Here is a 20,449-nt window from a genome sequence, read left to right as displayed (position 1 = left end):
AGGCTTGCTGTCTGCAAACACAAGTTCACAATTTGGAGAACTGCAAAACCAAGCGACTGTGATGGTACCTTCTAGACAGAAAAACTGCCCAAAATAATTCTACAGAAACCTCTGGGAGACCATGACATTGGGGCTCTAATGAATGACTTAATAGAATTATTTACACAATTATTTTAAACGTTAAATAAATATACAGTCTTATACTACGTAATTAAAAATTAATCCTTACTTCATGATGAAAAACTTTTGGACTGTAACGTATTTTAAACAGAAAACTATCTTTAGATAGATTTTTCCTTAGAAAGCATTTTAACAAACAAAACCCAATTTAAATTTAAAAAAATGATTTTTAAGTTTAAAAAAAAAACCCTGATATTTATCCAGCTTAGAAGGAGCTATTAAATCTGTGTCCCCCCACAGAAGGCCTTGTCAGTTGCTTCGTTTGCCATCCTGGCTGTGACTGATCTTGCAAGTATTAAAAGACTCCCGTCCTGCTTATTAATTTCCCCTAACCTGGATAGCCCAGGAGAGCCTGATCTCGTAAGATCTCCGCAGCTAAGCAGGGTCGACCTTGGATACTTACTGGATGGGAGACCCTACAAAGACCAGGGTTGCAAAGGCAGGCAGTGGCGACCCCCCCCCCCTCTGTTAATTTCTTGCCATGAAAACCTCAGCAGGGGTTGCCGTAAGTCAACTGTGCTTTGAGGGTGCTCTCCACCACCACATCTACGAATTCACTTTTGAGCACAATTCAAAGGGCTGGGTGTTGCTGACAAAGCTCTAGTGGCTTGGGAGCAGCAGGGGCCTGAAGAGGAGCTGCCTGCTCCCCTGGAAGCCCCCCCCCCTGGTGCTGAGCCTCCCTTCTCAGTTGTGGTGTCTGATTTGGGGAGCTCCCTCTCCTGAATCCACACTAGTTGGGCATAAAGGCTTTTATTTTCCCAGGTTCCCCCCTCCCAATTTCTGTTGGCCTAAATACTTCTGTTCTAAGTTGTTTTGAAAACTTAGTGGAGGGTGGGGGGGAGTAGAGTGGGTTGTGCTTGAAGGGTTTAATGCATGACAGGGGGAGGGGGCAGTTGTTCCTGTCAGGAAATGTCTGCAGTGCGGTACTGCTGATCATCATTCAAGCTCTCACTCGTGCCTCCTTGGTCTCATGCAGTGAAGTTACTTGAGATCTGACTTGGCAGTCTCTGACACACACTCAAAGAACATTTTTATGAAATGATGTATCGGTGGTATATGTCTCCAGATAAACTAGCTAAAATGGCCAAAGGTTTCTCAAATAAATGTTGGAAATGTGAACAACATGAAGGGACATTTTGTCACCTTTGGTGGACCTGTCATAAAGCAAAAAAAACTGATCACAAATCCACATGGTAATACAGAACATTTTGAAGGTTAACATACAACTTAAACCAGAAGCCTCTTTGTTGGGACTTACGGACAAACAGTTGGAAAATAATTTTGGTACCTTCTTATTATGTGTAACAGCAGCAAGATTTTTATAAGCACAAAGGTGGAAAAAAGTACAGTACTGCCTTCAGTAGATGACTGGATCGAGACAATGCTGGAGTTAGCTGTGATGGCTAAACTTACAGCTTTGATTGGAGATAAAACCCCTTACTGACTTTCTGCGGAAAACAGAAAAAAATGAAGTGATGATTTGTGGATTTATAAGAAGATAAATTTGGGAAAACTTAAACAAAAGGGGGAAATATATAGAATTGGTTAAGTACTTACATTAGTAATACTACAAGTATATTGTTTGTAATGATGTATGTGTCATAGAAAAAAACTGAAAATGCCTCAACATGCATGTATTTTCTTTTACTATTTTTTCTTCCTTTCAATGGGATTTTAATCTTTTCATTAAAATAAATTTTTTAAAAATTAAAAATAGTAGGGTGTTATCGATTAAAATTACCCCTTGCCCATTTTACTGGCAGAAATTGACCTCTGGGTCCACCCCACAGGCTTTCATTTTATTTTTCCTTCCTAAATTATTGCAAACTGTTGGAAAATTGTTTTTGTAAAAAATATTTAATGCCATTTGTGGTTGTCAGGTGTCTTTCACCTTGAATGAAGACCTTGCTAACATCGATGATATTGGTGGGAAGCCAACTTCTGTCAGCGCACCCAGAGAACATCCGTTTCTCTTGCAAAATGTGGGAGGACAAACATTAACTGTGTTTACGGAGAGCTCTATAGGTAAGTTATACTGAAAGGGTTGAGTGCAAAACCTGATGATTTAAAGGCTGCCTAAAGTGGAATTAGGCCTCCAAGCTCTCTCTGACGGGCTCTTGTGTGTGTCGCTCATTGCTGTTGGTTGTTTCTTGATTAATTTATGCAGTCTGAAGAAATTTTTAGTAATAGCCAAATGCCTGAAAACCCAAAATAAATTGTGAATGTTCTTGTTTTTAGAATCTCACTATTTATATGTAGTTAACGTTACTATGTTTCATCAAAAACAGAAGCAAAAAAACCCCACCACCCTGAAAACGTCAGATTTTCTTTGTTTACATGCATTCATACATACATAAATGTTGATGCTACCCTTTCATCAATGTTTCCAAGGCATTTCATAGCACGAAATAACTATTTAACACACAATAATAGTAGCTATAAAATGAATCCCGCTTCCAAAATTTAGTGGAAAGGAATGTTTTCAGTTGCTTCCAAAAGAGGCTGGATGAGCCATTCCAGGTGAAAGGATTCCATAGTTCTTGGGTTACTCTAGAAAATGCTCTGACCTTTGTAGAAGGGAACTGGACAGCCCTTAGGGTTGAAACTTAGAACGGGCTGGCCTTAATATTCAGGGAAATCATGCGGGTGAAGGCAAAACCTTGAGAAAATTTTTAGACGCTGACTGTTAGGCCTTGAAAGGATAAAATGAACTGGACTTGGGAACTGGTTGCAAGTGAAGTTGTTTTAAAATTGCCCCAGTATATTAATAGCAGTTGACTCATGCAGTAATTGATGAGCTGCGTTCTGTACTACTTGAAGTTTCCAGATCATTTTCAAGGACAGACGGATGCAGAGAGCAGTACTGTAAATTTGAAAGTTACTATGGCATGGAGGATATGGCAGTTCTAGAAGGGTAGCCATCAGCAGAAGAGAGCTGATAGTTCAGTGGTGATGGTAGTGGAGGAACCCTTGAAGGACAGCTACTGGGCAGCAGCGACAGTGGAAGTGACACTGGTGGAGGTTCTTTCACAGACAGTGAAATCTCACAGTGAGATTTCAGCTAACCCTGGTTAATACTGTGCAGAGGTAAACCATTCTTGACTTGAAAATCCTATGATGAGAAAAGTCCAAATGAAAGAAGTGCTGGAAGACAGGACGCCCAGGACAGAAGACACGCATTTGGTTCCTGGAGAAGAGCAGAGGACAGGTATGAATAGTGCTGTTCTAAATGACAAGACTGGATTAAAACTGAAAGTATGTCCAGTTGCTGATGTGAATAGATGCGAAAGAAATGTCCAGAGCCGTACAGTACACATAATAGGAACATGGAAGGTGAGAAGTATGATTCCAGCTTAAACTTGGAATCTTAAAATGGCAAATTGGAACATTTAAACGTAATCCTGGATATGAGTGAACTAAAATGGACTCGACCTGAACATCTTCAGTCAGAATAGTGAAAAGCGTTTTACTCTGAAAATGCTAAATTCGAAAGAAACGGTGTTGCTCTAATAACAAGGTGAGACATAGCACAAGCAATCAGGAGCTATAATATAAAGTTTGACCAATTAATATCAATCATACTTCATGGAAGGCCTATCAACATAGTCATCATTCAAATTTATGCCCCAATCACGAATGCTGAGGAGGAAGAAATTGAAAGTTTTATGCAAGAATCCAGGAAGAAACCTCGAGATGCATTGATAATCATTGGTAACTGAAATGCAAAAGTAAGAGAGACAGCAGTATCAAACATTGTCGGAAAATTTGGACTAGGATTATGAAATGAAACAGGGAAGCGACTCATGAAGCCAACAATTGGTTCATTGCAAGCACAAGCTTCAGGCAACAAAACGGACAATTGTATTTGTGGAAGTCACCAGATGGCCAATACAGGAATCAAATAAATTATATAGGAGATTGCTAAAACAAGACCAAAAGCTGACTGGTACAGATCAGAAATTGTTAATATCAAAAATCAGAATAAAACTAAAGAGAAACACTAAAAGAATCATAGTGCCAAAATAAAATCTAAATAACTCTCCAGAAGAATTTAAAGACTATTTCTAAGTTCAATTGATTGTGAACTGGAAGAACTTTGGGTTGTAACCAGAAACATTATCAAGGGGGAGTATGCAGACTGTTCCAGTAGCCAAAAGAAAAGAGAAGCTTAGATGGATGGCTGACAAAGGTCCTAAAATTGATACAGATGGACAAGAAGCAAAAGTAAAAGGTGACAGTAATAGAATCAAAATTCTGAATGTAGTGACTTATTCACAGAGACAGAGAAAACTTTTATAATAACCAGTGCAGAGAAACAAGAGAACAACAAAAAAGGACAAGAGACCAGTTCCACAAGATCCAGGAAATCATAGAAAAATTCACACCCTGACTAGGGATGCTGAAAGATCAACGTGGAAATACAGTGTCTGATCAGGACAAAATAGAGAAAAGAGGGAAACAATACACTGAAGAACTATACAGATGAAAGGATGACCGATACCTTGGAAGAAGAACCTTTTGATGAAAGCCTACAAATTTAGAAAGTCAAGTGAAAGCTGCATTCAAAGCCGTTGGGAGCAACATATCACCTGGAGTAGATGGGATAGGTATTTTAAGCTACAGAAACTGAGTCCATGAAAATCTTTAATAGAATCATAGAATCATAGAGTTGGAAGGGTCCATACAGACCATCTAGTCCAACCCCCTGCCCAGTGCAGGATTAGCCTAAAGCATCTCTGACAAGTATTCATCCAGCCTCTTCTTGAAAACTGCCAGTGAAGGGGAGCTCACCACCTCCCTAGGCAGCTGATTCCACTTTTGAACTACTCTGACCGTGAAAAAGTTTTTCCTAATATCCAGCCGGTACCTTTGTGCATGTAGTTTTAGCCCATTGCTTCGTGTCCTACCCTCTGCTGCCAACTGGAACAGCTCTTTGCCCTCCTCCAAATGACAGCCTTTCAAATATTTAAAGAGAGCAATCATGTCCCCCCTCAACCTCCTCTAACACTCCCAAGGCCCTCAGCCTTTCCTCGTAGGGCTCAGTCTCCAGACCCCTGATCATTCTTGTCGCTCTCCTCTGCACCCTCTCGATTTTGTCCACATCCTTTTTGAAGTGAGGCCTCCAGAACTGTACACAATACTCCAGGTGTGGCCTGACCAAGGCAGTATAGAGAGAGGCTATGACCTCCTGCGATTTCGATGCTATGGCCCCTTTGATACAACCCAGGATTGAATTAGCCTTTTTTGCTACTGTATCACACTGACTGCTCATATTCAGTTTACAGTCCACTCTTACCCCAAGATCCCTTTCACATATACTACTGCCCAGAAGTGTATCCCCCATCCAGTATTTGTGCTTCCCATTTTTGTGGCATAGATGTAATACTGTGCACTTGTCTTTGTTGAACTGCATCCTATTCACAGCTGCCCACTTCTCCAGAGTATTCAGGTCTTGTTGAATTTTAATTCTATCTTCTTGAGTGTTTCCTACCGCTCCCAATTTGGTATCATCAGCAAATTTAATGAGCAGCCCTTCCACTCCTTCATCCAGATCATTGATAAAAATATTGAAAAGTACCAGGCCCAAAACCGAGCCCTGCGGCACCCCACTGGACACCTCTGTCCAATCTGATGAAACGCCGTTGACCACCACTCTTTGAGTGCGGTCCTCCAACCAGTTCCCTATCCACTGAACTGTCCTATAGTCTACTCCACAGTCTTCCAGTTTGCCCATCAGAATGTCATGGGGGACCTTATCAAAAGCTTTACTGAAATCCAGATAAATCACGTCAACAGAGTTCCCCCGATCCAGTAAGCTGGTCACTCGATCAAAGAAGGAAACCAGGTTGGTCTGGCAAGATCTGTTAGGAACAAAACCATGCTGACTTCCTCGGATCACTGAGTGGTCCTTCAGATTCTTACAGATTGATCCCTTTAAAATCTGTTCTAATATCTTCCCAGCAACAGAAGTCAGACTGACCAGCCTGTAGTTTCCCGGGTCATCCTTCCTCCCTTTCTTAAAGATTGGGATAACATTCACTCTTCTCCAATCTTGTGGCACATCCCCAGTCCTCCAGGAGGCCTTGAAGATGATGGACAGGGGTTCTGCAAGTTCTCTGGAAAGTTCTTTCAGCACTCTTGGGTGCACCCATCCAGCCCAGGGGATTTGTATTCATCCAGTGCAGCCAGATGCCTCTCCACTACCTCTCTGTCAACGTTAATTAGCCACTCAGGTGTCCTGCCACATTTTCTACTATTTCTAGATGTGCCTGAGTTCTTCAGGGAGAAAACAGAGGCAAAAAAGTCATTAAGCCTGCCTGCTTTTTCTCTGTCCTGCATCAGAGTTTCTCCATCGACTCCCAACAGCGGTCCAATTGCCTCTTTTACCTTGCGTTTGCTTCTCACATATCTGTAGAAGTTTTTCTTATTGTAGCGAGCCCTCCTGGCCAGGCCCAGCTCATACTGAGCTTTGGCCTCTCTGATGGCTGATCTGCAGTACCTAGTAACCCTCATATACTCCTCTTTAGAGGTCTGTCCTTCTGTCCATTTCCTGAACATTTCCTTTTTCTCCCTTAGCTTATTCTGGAGCTCTCTGTGCATCCACATCTGTTTCTTGGAGCCCTTACCATGTTTCCATCTTGCTGGGATAGTGAGGGCTTGAGCATGCAAAAGCTTGTGTTTGAGAATGGCCCACCCTTCACTCGCTCCTTTCCCTTCCAGCACACTTCCCCACGGAATGACTCTCATCAAGCCTCTGAGTTTATCGAAGTTGGCCCTACGAAAATCTAACCTACGAGTCTGGCTATGAACTTCCTTGGCTCCCCACAGCAACTGGAATTCAAGAAGGACATGGTCACTTCCTCCTAAGGTCCCCACCACCTTCATCTCATCTACCAATTCTTCCCTGTTGGTTAATATCAAGTCTAGTATGGCCGAACCCCTTGTAGCTTGCTCCACCTTTTGAAAAAGGAAGTTATCGGCCAGGCAGGTCAGGAAATTGTGTGATTCATGACGCTTTGCTGAGCCTGTCTCCCAGCACACATCGGGGAAGTTGAAGTCACCCATAATTACAAGGTTCTGATGTCTGGATACTCTGCCAATCTGTTCAAAGAGGGCAGCATCCATTTCTTCTTGCTGGTCAGGTGGTCTGTAGCAGACTCCAACAATAATATCCTTTGTCCTTCCTCCCCTTATTTCTACCCATATACTTTCCACTGGGCTGTCCGCCCCATTCTCCATAACTTCTTGACAATCAAGCCCTCTCCTCACATACAACGCCACTCCACCTTCTCTTCTACACTTCCGGTTTTTCTTGAACAACTCATACCCGTCCACTAGCACATTCCAGTCATGGGAATCATCCCACCAAGTATCAGTAATTCCTACTATATCTTAGCCCTCTGTTTGCAATAGAAGCTCAAGCTCTTCTTTCTTATTGCCCATACTTTGGGCATTGGTATATAGACACTTGTAGCCTTGTACCTTTGTTTGACCTTTCCTACCCAGGTGGGTCCCCACTGTTTTCACTTTGTCATTGAAATTGCCATGTCGATCGTCCCCTGCCCCTTGTGGCATCAGTTTAAAGCTCTCCTGATGAAGTTCTCCAGGTTCGTTCCAAACGTTTTCTTCCCTGCCCTTGAGAGGTGAAGCCCATCATGTGCTAGAAGCCCTTCTCTAAGAAAACCTATCCCATGGTCCCAGAACCCAAAACGCTCCTGCCAGCACCACCATCTCAGCCAGTGATTCACCTCAAGTATGGTCCGCTCCCTGCGTGCTCCTCTTCCTGTGACTGGAAGGATAGAAGAGAATACCACCTGACCCCCCAATGTCTTCAACTGCCTTCCAAGGGCTTCATAATCCTCTTTAATTCTTGCAACAGTATTCAAAGCTGTGTCGTTCGTTCCCACATGAATCAGCACAAACGGGTACTTATCAGCAGGCTTGATGAGTTTTGGCAGCTGGTCGGTAATATCCTGAATTTTGGCCCCCGGCAAGCAACACATCTCTCGGAATAGGGGATCTGGCTCAGAGACATGGCGTTCCATACCCCTGAGCAAGGAGTCCCCGACGACTACCACCTTCCATGTGGCCCCATGTCTTCTGCACTCCCTCTTCCAGATCTTTGCGGTTCTCCTTCCACTGTCACCTCTGTCACCATCCCTAGCACTTCAAAGCGATTCTTGAGCTCAAGTGGACCAGAGCATCTTCGTTGACATCTTCGGGTTTGTACTGTAGATCTGAGAGGAGGCTCAGAAGGGAGATCGACTCTTTCTCCTTCTCCTTGACTTTCCACTTCTTGGCTGTGCGGAGCCCCCAGGCTGTTGTCAATAAAATCCTCTCCCTCCTTGATCTCCTGAAGGGTGGTGATCCTCTCCTCCAGGCTCTGAACCTTTTCTTCCAAAACTCTGACCAGCTTACACTTCTGGCAAGTGAACTCTGTCTTCTCCTCTGGAAGGAAAGCAAACATGGCACACTCCATGCAGGTGACTGTGAAGGGGGCTTCAGTAGACATGATTGCCTTCCAAATATACCTAGAGTACTAGCAGAACCAGTATACTAGCAGAGTTTCAGGTCCCTCAGGCAGATCCCCAGGCTAAGAGCCACAGGGCAAGAGCCCTTTGGCTCTCGCCCTTCAGCTCGCACCAAAGGCTTGCACCTCTGGCGAGGAGGAGCCTTTTGTTTCAAAAGGTGCCTTCCTGCCTAGCCCAGCAGGGCCCCAGGACACTAGGGGGCGGGTCTTGGAACCACGAGCAACAGCAACCAGCAGCAAACAACAGCAATTCATTCAGCCCCCAACAGCCCCACACAGAACTTAACCAGAACCACTCTCTAGCAAGCTACACAGAACCCACTCACCCTCCGCTTCTCACACAGTAGCTAGGAAAGGCAAAAGGCAGTACGACAACAAACCCTTACCTTCTAGCTTCAGCTCTCCACCATGTGCTCTTGCCTCAGCTCAGGTGCTTCTTCATAATAGGAATATGTCAACAAATATGGAAAACAAAACAATGACCTACAGGCTGGAAATGCTCAATCAATTTCCAATGTTGAAAAAAGGAGATGCCAACGATCACAGCAACTGTAGGTCCATCACATTTCTCATGCAAGCAAAATGATGCAGGAGAGTTTTGCGGATACTATGAATGGCTAAAAAGACAAGTAAGTGGATTGTAGATCTCATCAAGCCTGAGTTCTCCCTAGAAGGTAAAATGACGGAACCGAGGCAATTGTATTTTGGTCACATCATGTACTTTGGTCACATAGACTCTCTAAAAAAGACTCTAGGAAAAGTTGGAGGCAGTAGAAGAAGAGGAAGACCCATAATGCAATGGGTTGGCTTAATAAAAAGAAAGCCACGGCCTGTAGTTTGCAAGATCTGAGCAAGGCTGTTAATGATAGGATGTTTTGGAGGTCATTAATTCATACAGTTGCCAGAAGTTGGAAGTGACTTGATGGCACGAAACACACACAGCCGTAGTTTAGTTTAGTAAAATAAAACAGAAGTCCAGGGATACCTTTGAAGACTAACGGCATTTATTCCAGCTTGAATTTTCATGAGTCCCTGCTCCCATCTTCCCTTCTCTGGCTAAAACAAGCTACTGTTGTCAAAATCTCCTCGCTTGAGAAGACCAGGGGTATTGGTTCCTAAGGTTGCTTTTCTGTGAGTTGTGAAGGAAGGAAAGGGGGCGAGAATCCTGCTGCCTTGCCTTCACCCCTGAATGGTGGCCTTAGGGAATGCATCCCTTTAAAACGTCTCAGCTGGTCACTGAAAAGGGTTTCTGGGAAGGGCTGCCTTCTCAAGCCCCATCAGAGCAGAGACTCCTCCCCCTCCCAGCATACAGCTGCTGGTTTTGTGTGGGGCCAGCTAAGAAGTTTGCTCATAACGTAAGGAGATCCAGGGTTGAGTCCCCTGTCTGCCGTGGAAACTCTCTCTCTTTCTCTCGGTCTAGCCTACCTCAAAGGGACGTTGTGAAGGTAAATGGAAGAGGGGAGCACTGTGTTGTAAGCCAAGCCCTTTGTAAAGCTATGGACCTGTCATGTTTTGGTTGGAGGTGAAGGGGGACGGGAGTCTGTCCCCCGTCTCTCCCAACTCCCCAACTCCTTTCCAACAGAAACCTGGGGGTGGGGGTGGAGAGTTCCAGTGCTTCCGGTCCTTGGGGCCTGGGGGCTTCAGTGCTCTGCAGCAAGTGCTTGGGAGGGGTGATTCCCTCCCCCTTCTGTTCCATTATCCTCTTGGCAGCTTCTCTTCAGCCTGACAGTCAGCAGAGGAAGTGGGGGCACATAAGCACAGTATCTGTTGTCTGTGTTTTGAAGGATTTCTCTTTCCCTTGTTGTGTGTGTTTGGGGAACATCATTTCTCCTGCCCTGCATACTGGGCTGGCTTCCTGGTGTGCCAAAGACTTCTCTTTCCTTTCATTCCAGCCCTGTTGGGCTACTTTCATGATCTGTACAGGGCCATGGTATAGGTACTGCTGACTGTAATCTTAAGGGTTCCCTATCCTGGAAACTCATCTTAAATAGATTGTTAGTTTACTGAAGAATGAGGGCTGAAGTTGTTCCCCACCTTCTCTGGGCTATTTTCCATTGGTCTTGCTTGTGCATGAAATATAGATTGTACTTTCTTCAGTAAACATTGCCATATTTATATCTCCAGTTGCCATGCAACAGTGTGATTTGTACTTCCAGTTATTTTTGTCTTACCTTTATGTTAAGGTATTTCCATTCTACATTGATTGTATATATTTCACTGTTAGCAGGTTACCTGAACAAATTCATTTTTTTCCTGTTCTCAAATATGTAATTACTATACAACCAGGTGAGCAATGACACCTATTTTAGGCTATTTCCAGCTGCCTAATACAAGCTGAAGCTGAAAAATACGTGAATTCTGATCAGTGCTGCAAGGTTCCAGTGTGGGTGAAGGCTTAGCTTAGCGGTAGGTCATATGCATGTAGAGGTCTCTGTTCAGCCTCCAGCTCTCACCATTATCTTGGTCCCCCTGGAGGTGAATATGCAGAGAATTGTATCAGGTTCAGTACTGGAAAGAAATGGCTCTTTGAAAACTTCTTCCCAAGAGTGGAAAGATGCAACGTGGTAAAATCAGAACTGGACTGTGATTGTCACCTGCTACATATCCACTGAGAATCAAGAAGTGTCTGCTTGCAGGAATTTCTCCTTCTGGGGAGCTTTCTCTCTCCCCCCCCCCCCTCTCTGGTGCCCCATGCTGACTTGCAGTTTAAAAACCACTAAGTTACCCTGGAGAGGCACTTAGAAAAGACAGTAAACGTATTTACGGCGTTTATGACCTGTGATGAGAGGACCATCCTCTGGGAGCGTGAAGAGTGCTTTTCAGCAGCAAATTCCAGCAGCAAATTCCTGCACTCCCCGGCAGGCTGTGCTTGCAAATCATTTCCATGATGGCATCAGTCATGTGTGCTTCCCCCCCAGGACGAGAAATAGGAAGTGAGCCACGCTGACTGGACTCGTTACCGAACATGAAGTGCATCCTTTGGAACCGGCAAGTAACCAGTCACTCCAACTGCCGTCTTCTGACTAATGGCCCAAATCTGTGTGCTCTGGGTAGATTAAGGTTTCATGTTTCTGGTGGGCTGGCAAGCACTTCTTTTTAGCCAGTGAGTGCGAGTGAAGATTCCCGTCACGCGTGAGTGACAGACAGGAAGGTCATTCAAACCAGTGCAACTAACCAGAGCGTCACTTTGCTGGGTTGGGCAGGGGATGCCGTCCGTTATGAAGGCAAGGAAGAGCGTTGGTTCAACTTTAGCATTTAATTTTTTTTATTCAGCATATTTATACCCTGCCTTATCTTTGCTTGCTCAGAGTGACTGACGGAATAGCAGAGGCTGGGAGGACACAACTAGGATTTAAATTGAATGGGATGCTGACACTGGCCGTCCCACCTCCATAAACAGGTTTCTGACCCAACATACGGTCGGTTGCCTTCTATTAGGGAATCCTCCCTAGGGAGGACTTTGGCCTCTTGGTCTCCAGCCGTTGCTTGCTGAGGCATGTTGAGACTGGCATGAGTCTGGGCCAGGCCCCCCCCCCCAACTGACTTCCCTTTATAGCTTGCTCCAGCGGTGCCCCTTCCTGGACACAATTTAAGGGGTTTTGATAGTGATAATTCCTTAGGTTTCAGGCGCATATTAAGGATGCACCCCCCCCAAAAAAGTCAGTGTTTTCTGGATTGTGGGAAGGTCCTAAGTACTGGTATTTGATGCCTTGATACAGTTTCAGGTTTGAGGTTTTCCAAGATTCTGGAATTATTTGGGTTCTGTTATTCCCTATGGGGGACTTTTCGGGGAGAGGGGCTGGAGTGGCTGTTTTTCTACCAAATGGCACCAAAATTGCAGGAGGCCTAGTGTTGCCTGTCCAATAAAAATCCCCCCTCCTTTTTCAAGCAAACTGGACCAAGAGGTCCAATTCTACGGGCTCCTGAGCGAAGTGCTCCCAGCCATCCTATTTGTCTCCATTGTTTCCTGTGGGAAAACACGTTCAAAGAAGCCAACAACCAATCAGGCAAGAGCACCCACTAGCCAAAGGCTCCAAATGCAGACACAACCAAGTCCGACAGAACCAGCATCAAACCAGAGATTCTCAGCAGACCCATGGATCAATGCAGCACAACCAACTCAACCGGTGTCAGTTCAGAGAATCCCGGCAGACCCAGCTTGCTCAAGGGACATTGATGCAAGCCCACTACGGGTGCACGTTTTGAAAATCTCCCGTTCCATTCCTGTATCTGTGGCTGTTAATGAAATGTTAATCATGGTTGCGTAGTTTGGTGGTGGGGCGCTAACAGGATGGACTGGAAAGTCACCTGTTTTCTTTTGTTCTAGTATTTTTTGTGGCTGTTCTTTTCAATGGGGAAGGGGAGGGGGCCCATTCATGGGCTCTGGGGCAGCTCTTTTATCATTGAAGAGCACCAAAGTAGCACAGAATTCAGTTCTTTCTCTCAACCATTGACTCACTGAGTTTCCAGCACACACACACACAAGGGGATTGTTGTTAGTGGACCCCAAAGCAGGGGACTGTCAACAGCAAAAACTCGTCATTTCAGTGACTCCGATGGTGAGAAACTGCAAGCACACTGTTAGTGGCCGGGTGGTGCCCAAGCAGGAGACCAGCACCCCTAACTTGTGCGCACCAGCAACATTTTGAAAAGAGACCCTGCTTCAAGTTTAATTTCTTGCTGTTGAGATCCCTTTTAAGGTTACCCTCATTTGCATAACACGATCATTTGCTGTATTGTAGGGAGGAGAGACCCTCCCTCCTCCCCACCCTCTGCCTACGCCTTATGGCACATAAGGATGCTGCTGGCACCTCTTTCTTTCTGTGCATAAAGCCACACCGAAAAGGTCATTACTGTGCGTAAAAGTGCTTCTAGGTGGGGACAGCTTTGTGCTCTATTATCACATTGGAAGAAATAAATGTGGTTGGTTACATGGGGAAAAAATTTGGCACCCCCCCTTCGAAAACTGAGATGCTCCTGGTGCTGCTCTGATGAGGTGGCACAGTAGGAAGCACTCAAAATAAAAAAAAATGATGGAATGTTTGCAGGGGGGGGGGTTTCCCGTGACTATCAAGCAGCCCAGAACCACACCTTCATTCTGGGGAGACTAAAGCAAGGCTGGAAAACAAGGGTGTTTTTTTTGTGTGATTTTTATGGCTTGGAATTTCAATCCACATACCCCTAAAGCCCAACACAACCGGTATCAAACCAGAGAATCCCAGCAGGACCCTGGCAGCAAGCCCAACAGAGCTAAGAGCCCTTTGTCACTGGTGCTCCTGTTCCTTCCCATCCCTATAAAGAAGAAAAAAGCACCAGTAAAGCATCCATGAGCTTCATTTTAAGTGATTTTCTGGGATCTCCTTGTGCTTGTTTTAAATTGAGATACTCTTCTACTTTCTTAGCATCTCATTAACAGTGATGTATTTTGTGGGGGGGGGCGGTTCTTTATGACAGTAGCACTAAAATCTGACACAGAAATGTGCTGCCCGACATCTGATCCCATTGCCTGGGAGAACTACCTTCCTTGTCCCTCATTCTCATTAGCTGGGAAACTTGTAACATTGAAGAAAGAGGCCCGGGAGCCATAAAATGCCAGCCCCATTTTTTATACATATTATGGAAATATTTCTATAATTTTTCAGGAATCCTTATCTGGTATTTCCAAGAATTCCGAATATCACCCAGAAACCTGAATATACCCCAAAAATGCCAGTAAGATATTTGAACCAGAAATAATCCGAATGCACATCCCTAGCTCCTCAGCCATCTGTTTCTACTGCTCCGTATCAACAATAGCAGAGTTCTCTGCTTTAGACTGGTTACCTGCCTCTCCACCTCTAGTTGTGTAAATAAAAATAGCACCAGTCTGGACATTTTAGCCAAGGTGCATTTATGCTGTGTGATAGCATTAAAATAATCTAGTTATATCAGCAAAATAAAATCTAGTTATTATACTAGTTAAAAAATCTTGGATCCCCCCCCCCCCCCCGAAGTCTGTCTGGAGGTTTTTGTTTGGGCAGTCTTTACCTACAAAATCTTAAATACATTTGCAAGTGTGTTTTCTTTAAATATTGCCATATGTAATGAGTGTTTCTTTATTTGCTTTAAAAACTTTGTATGCGCATATTGGAGTTGCTCCCATTTTACGGGCATGGAGTTTTCCTGGGGGCGTAACGCCGTCTTTCCTGCCTTGACTCTGAGCCCCACTCCCCTTCATTCCCGCTTGCTGTGAATGCAGTCAGAAGTGCATTTGCCTTCACGTGAAAATAGGAAAGGCTCCTTGGCTTTCAAGTTGCACCCCTCTCTTTTCATCTCATGATTGGAGCCAGGAGGTCTCGATTCAGACGGTGGCTCAGTTATGAACTTGCAGTGTGGGCGGCTGATGCTACCTCTGAGATCCTTTTAAAAAATCCTGAGAAACTTTAAAAAATACCAAAGCATAATGATTCTATCTTGTTAGTCTGCTTAGCTCAGGTATAATTTGCCAGACAAGATATAGGAGGTTGACAAGTCTCTAGTCAGAGAGTAAAGCTTTGCTCGCGGCCAGTTTCAGGGGCCTGAACCCGCTAATGAAGGCCAGCTGGGATCAGCCAGGCTTCTGCTCCAATGTTGTTATGGCTGCAGGTGGCTTACATGGTAATTCCCCAGGCAGAGAGAAATGTGACATGTCTTCATGACAAATTGATAGTCAAAGGAAACAGCAATTAATACAAGTGCCTATCTTGTTTTCTTATATTCCTAAGCGATGAGAGCACAGAATAAGGAATACATGTGCAGCCCAGCCCCTTCGTACAAATAGGAAGGTCCAAATGCAGTGCCGCACTTAAAAAGGCTGGGCAGAAGAGAGAGGAAGGGTGGCTAGATACACACATGACTGATCTTTCAGCCACAAAAGACCTCCCTCTATCTCGACTGACAGACAATACCATTAAGTGGAGCCTGGTGTACCCTTAAGGATTTTTGGACAGTGGGCAAGTTACACTTTGGGTATTTCTTCAGACTTCTGCATTCCCTATAGTACTCTCTAGGAGGGAGGTTAGAATAAGTAACACCTTAAAATGCATCCCAACTTTTCAACATAATATTTTGGGATACGCTGCCATGTTGCCTAGTCAATGGGCTGATGGAACATTGGTGACAGTCAAGAAAGAGCTAACCTTGATAAATTTATATATTATTTTACAGAATTTATATCCTGCCATGCTGCCCACACAAAGACCACCAAGGCAACTAACAATTTGAAACATACATAATAAAACAGTATTTTAAATCTATTAAAATGAACCCCAAGATCCCACACATCATTTAAACAAAGCTAGCTCCAAAATATATACATAGACATGAAGACAACAATCAAAACATTGCACAGAAAGGAGAGATACTGAGGGGACACCAAATGAAACAAAAAGCCTTCATTCCCAGTAGAAGGTGGCAACAGAAGGGGACAAATAAATTTCCCTGCGGAGAGAGTGCCAAAGTTTTGGGGCCATGATCAAGAAAGCCAGGTTGCTGCCCACCTAATCTCAGCAAGGAAGGGCCTCTGAAGCTGGGCCTCCAAAGATGACCGCAGTGGGTTTGGAAGGGAGTAGGCAGGTATGCTGGTCCTAACCATATAAGGCTTGAAAGGTTGATACCAGAACTTCTGAATTGTGCATGGAAACAAATTGGAAGCCAGTATAGATTGGCCAAGTCACCAATTTAGATTTCCGAACACTTCTCAAGGGCAGCCCTGCATAGAACACATTGCAGTAATCTAATCTAGATTGATTGATTTCCACCTTTCTCACAGACTCAACACAGATTACAGAGTTAGAAAATAATGCAATAAAACTGGATTATAACATTAAAGAACAATTAAATGTAAGAGTATAATGTTTATAAAAACTGCCTTATTTTTTCACAAGCATTGAAATTACAAACCTGTTTCCTTTATTAAAAAGGCCCTTCTAAATAATACTATTTTACCGTTCCCTTTATCAAGCATACTTCTAACGTAGTGTGTGAAATAATTCTTTTGTGTTCTAAAATTTCTCTGTTTGTTGCTTCTGATAAACATCCAAGTTGTAGTTGAACATTGGTTGTCCATTTTGTTGCTCTACAAGTTTGATTTGTAGCTTTCCCCTCCTTGAAGGCTTGTTGAGTTTAATAACATGTCTTTATTTATTGATTTGATTTGATTTATGCCTGCCCTCTCCACAAATGTGCTCAGGGCGGCTAACAATATTCATAAAACACAGTGAATTAATCACAAAACCATAAAAATCAATAATAAAATTTTAAAAGTCATTAAAATAGTCCAGGCACAGGCTATTTAAATAAATATTTGGGAGTCCTTATATGGGCATAGTAGATGGCCGAGGGCAGCTCCAGAAAAAGTGGTGGTCTTAGATGGAAGAATGGGGACACCTGCTGGCACTCAGCCAAAGGCCCGACAGAACTGTAACAGATTCCGCAGGGCCTGGATCTCCAGCGGGAGAGCGTTCCATCAGGCTGGGGCCAAGGCCAGGGCCGAAAAAGCCCTGGCCCTGGTTGGGGCCAGACGGATGTCCTTTGGGCCGGGGACCACCAAGAGTTGCTTGTCTGCAGAACACAATGCCCTACAGGGGACATAATGGAAGAGGCGGTCCCGCAGGTATGCAGGTCCCAGTCCATGAAGAGCTTTAAACACTAAGGTGTAAAAACAATGAAACCTCGTGCATGGTTACAGTGGCCCCCGTTCTGCTGTGTTCCTGGCCACCAAAATCAAACAGAGAGACAAAATATCGGAAACTCTTTCTGAAAGAGAGAGGAATCCTATAATTCCACAGTTGAGGGAAAACAAACACATCTTTACTTTGGTCACAAATGTGTGCTACCATGATGTGCCGAAGAGTGCTGCTCCAGTCCCCTAGAGCCTCTCATGGAAGCAGGAAGAGTCCAGCATACCTGACAGGCTACAGTCTGTCCCTGTTGGATGCTTCTCTGTCCTCCCCAGTCTCATCTTAGTTCTCACTCAGTTCAGCCGAGAGTGCACAGTGCAGGTGGGCCACGCAGTGGAGCTGACTGGGCTTCCCCAGGCTTGCATTTCTGTCCCTGACTTTGCCACAGGCCTCGAATGCCATTTGCCACAAGTCTTAATGAGTTGTGTACACCTCCACTGAATTCTCCCCAGAAAGTTCACAACAGTCTACAAAGCGTAGCCGCTCTGGCTCATAAAACTGGAGGCCATAAAGTCCTCACCCTTTCTTTGCTGTTCTTTCCAGAGTACCAGGCAGATGAAAAATCTGACAACAGCAGTAACGGTAAGTGTGGCTTACAACAATTTGATTATGCAGTTAATCAAGTAACCTTAATTTTTAGTGTTTGCGTTTTGCTTCTAGGCTTAATCAACTTTTCCTTAAGGATTGGTCCAGCGTTGAAGTTGAATAAAACCAAAACAAACTGATGCGTTGCAAGAAGTTACCAACATTATCCAGAGGATTCCAATTCAAAATATAGTCATTTGGAAGAGGAGAAGGGCAGCGTAGCAGCATTCCTTGGAACCTTTTACAATATTCAGTACGAGTTGCAGTAATCCCTGCATAAGATCTCGGCTGGTTATTCTTTCAGAAATATTTATTTATTTGTAGTCCACCTTTTCCCCTGAGACTCACGGTGGATTACACAATGTAAGTAAATACAATCAACAGCTGGAGCGTTGAATAAACAATGTAATAGGGTATGCCAATGCAAAATTTGCAGAAATCAGAAAACAAGCAAAAGACTGATACAGAGCTGAAACGATGCTGGAACAAAGCATAAATAAATATGATACATAATATTCACTTGCAGTATGTAATCCACCTGGAATCTCAACGAGAAAGGTGGACTATAAATAACAACAATAATAAACAGTTCAGAAACCAACCAGCAGGGGCATACAGCAACAGACAGTATACAGTAGCATAATCTATACTACTGTTATATAAGATAAAAAGTAGTATATCTTTTCCAGGGCATCCCTTTGAACCATTTCCTTACAAGGCAGCCGCCTTCCCTGTGTAAAAAGTCCTCCTGAATAGTTCAGTTTTGCAGTGCCCTTGTTGTGTGTGCTGTGGCCACCTTTGGAATACTGTGTGCAGTTCTGGGTGTCATACCTCATAAAAGATACTGGGATTGCAGCCCTTCTCCTACAAGCTGGGGGTAGAGAGACGGGTGAATTTCAGTTTAGAGAGATGACTGGGGTGCAGGATAGAGGTTCATGCATCTGTTGACAAAAATGAGCAGAGATACCCCCCCCCCCCCGGTAATATTAGAAGTCAGTGGCCCACAGTGTTCACGCAGTTCGTAATTAAACTTTCAAATTCACTGCCAGTGGACATCGTGATGGTTGGCACCTTTAAATGTGGATTGGACGAGTTCATGGAGGAAGTTCATCCTGGCTGTTAGCTATGACTACAGGAAACCTCCGCATTTGGAGGCAATAAACCTCTGAATCCCAGTGCTAGGAGGCCACATCAGAGGAAGGCCTTGACTACTGTGCCCTGACCCTTGGCCCTCCAAGGCTAACCTCCAAGGTTGGCCGCTGTGTGAAGCAGGATTGTCAGACTATGGAATCCCAGTTATCCAGAGTTCGTCTCCCCCCTCTTGCAAGAAGCACAGGGTCTCTTGATTCCAAAAGGTTTATTGAAAGACTATGCTCATGATACAGGTGTCTATAATCCAAAGGCTTTTGAGGCCCTTGGCTGAACGAAAGCTTTGTTGAGAATGGCACGCAAAGCGAAAGTTACAATATTTCAAACACCCATTCCCAGCCTCCCCCCAGTCCCGTCTACGAAGGCATGAGAAGGCGAGGACATCAAGGTCGTTGGCTGGACTGGATAGATAAGGACTCTTCGCTCCCATGGGTATGAGCGGCCGGGACGACACCTGGGCCTGGAGGGAGGAAAACTAGACAACTACTGATTATAACACAAGTTAATATGTCGTAACTGGCTAGAGAACTGACATCCTGACAGGGATGCTGGACTAGATGGACAAGCGTGGTGATCCAGCAGGGCTCCTGCGGCCGCCGGGTGCTCAGCTGCACTCTCCTCTGCTTCCCCACCTTCCAGTAGTGGTGACCGATTTGATTTCATTATGGCCTGGGTTGCAAGTAGTCAGTGAGGCAGTGTTAATAATAACTCTGCTGGATTACATGCTGCAGTTACCGAGGAAGGTAGTGTAGGTAGTGTCGGAGGTAATTTCCACTACTTCCCCTCCGCCCTCTCTCTCTCGCCCTGAGCGAATCACACCAACACCTGTGTTTCACAGTAAAAAGGATACGTTTATTGTCTCTTCATTAGAAGGCCTCATGTTTAGTGATTTGGTGGGTAAGGCAAGGAATAAAATACGTTTTCAGTTATCAGTTATTTACTGAAAGGGATAGCAGAAGTTCTGCTTTAGAACAGTTATGCTTTCATACATCAAAAGCTTTACCCAGATGACCGGCTGTTCCTGCCAGAGGGTGGGGGCGGGGGAGTGATTCACTAGGAAGTTTTCACTAGAGCCAAGAATCTCAGACTGTTGAAATAGCGAGTCACTTCCCTCAGTCCCCTCGCCACTCACTCTCCCCCTCTTTCCTTAAGATAACACAGCAGGCTTGCCCTGTTCGTGCCTTCTTCCTTTGAGCCCTGTGTACCTGTACTGTTGATGGCTGAGTTTTTTCCTTCATCGGGGAAAGCCTTGGTACCTAACCGGTCTCCTGGTAGTTTTATCCATTTCTCTGTTGCTTCCCCGAGC

At 44.5% G+C, this 20,449-nt stretch overlaps 1 protein-coding gene across 2 annotated transcripts in view; it reads left to right on the top strand.

Annotated features, from left to right (window-relative positions):
* The window catches only part of GTF2F2 (general transcription factor IIF subunit 2), a 98,534-nt gene that overhangs the window by 7,544 nt on the left and 70,541 nt on the right, over window positions 1-20,449 (top strand). Inside the window, exons 4-5 of one of the 2 annotated variants that reach the window (XM_054973683.1) lie at window positions 2,061-2,205; window positions 17,953-17,991. In XM_054973683.1, coding sequence (XP_054829658.1) covers window positions 2,061-2,205; window positions 17,953-17,991 — 184 coding nt within the window. The remainder of the gene's footprint in view (window positions 1-2,060; window positions 2,206-17,952; window positions 17,992-20,449) is intronic. The other variant, XM_054973684.1, reaches the window with a different exon arrangement.

This window comes from Eublepharis macularius, chromosome 3, assembly GCF_028583425.1.
Source record: "Eublepharis macularius isolate TG4126 chromosome 3, MPM_Emac_v1.0, whole genome shotgun sequence".
NCBI lineage: Eukaryota > Metazoa > Chordata > Lepidosauria > Squamata > Eublepharidae > Eublepharis > Eublepharis macularius.
The sequence above is the reverse complement of the archived record's forward strand: the minus strand, read 5'-3'. Positions and strand labels throughout refer to the sequence as shown.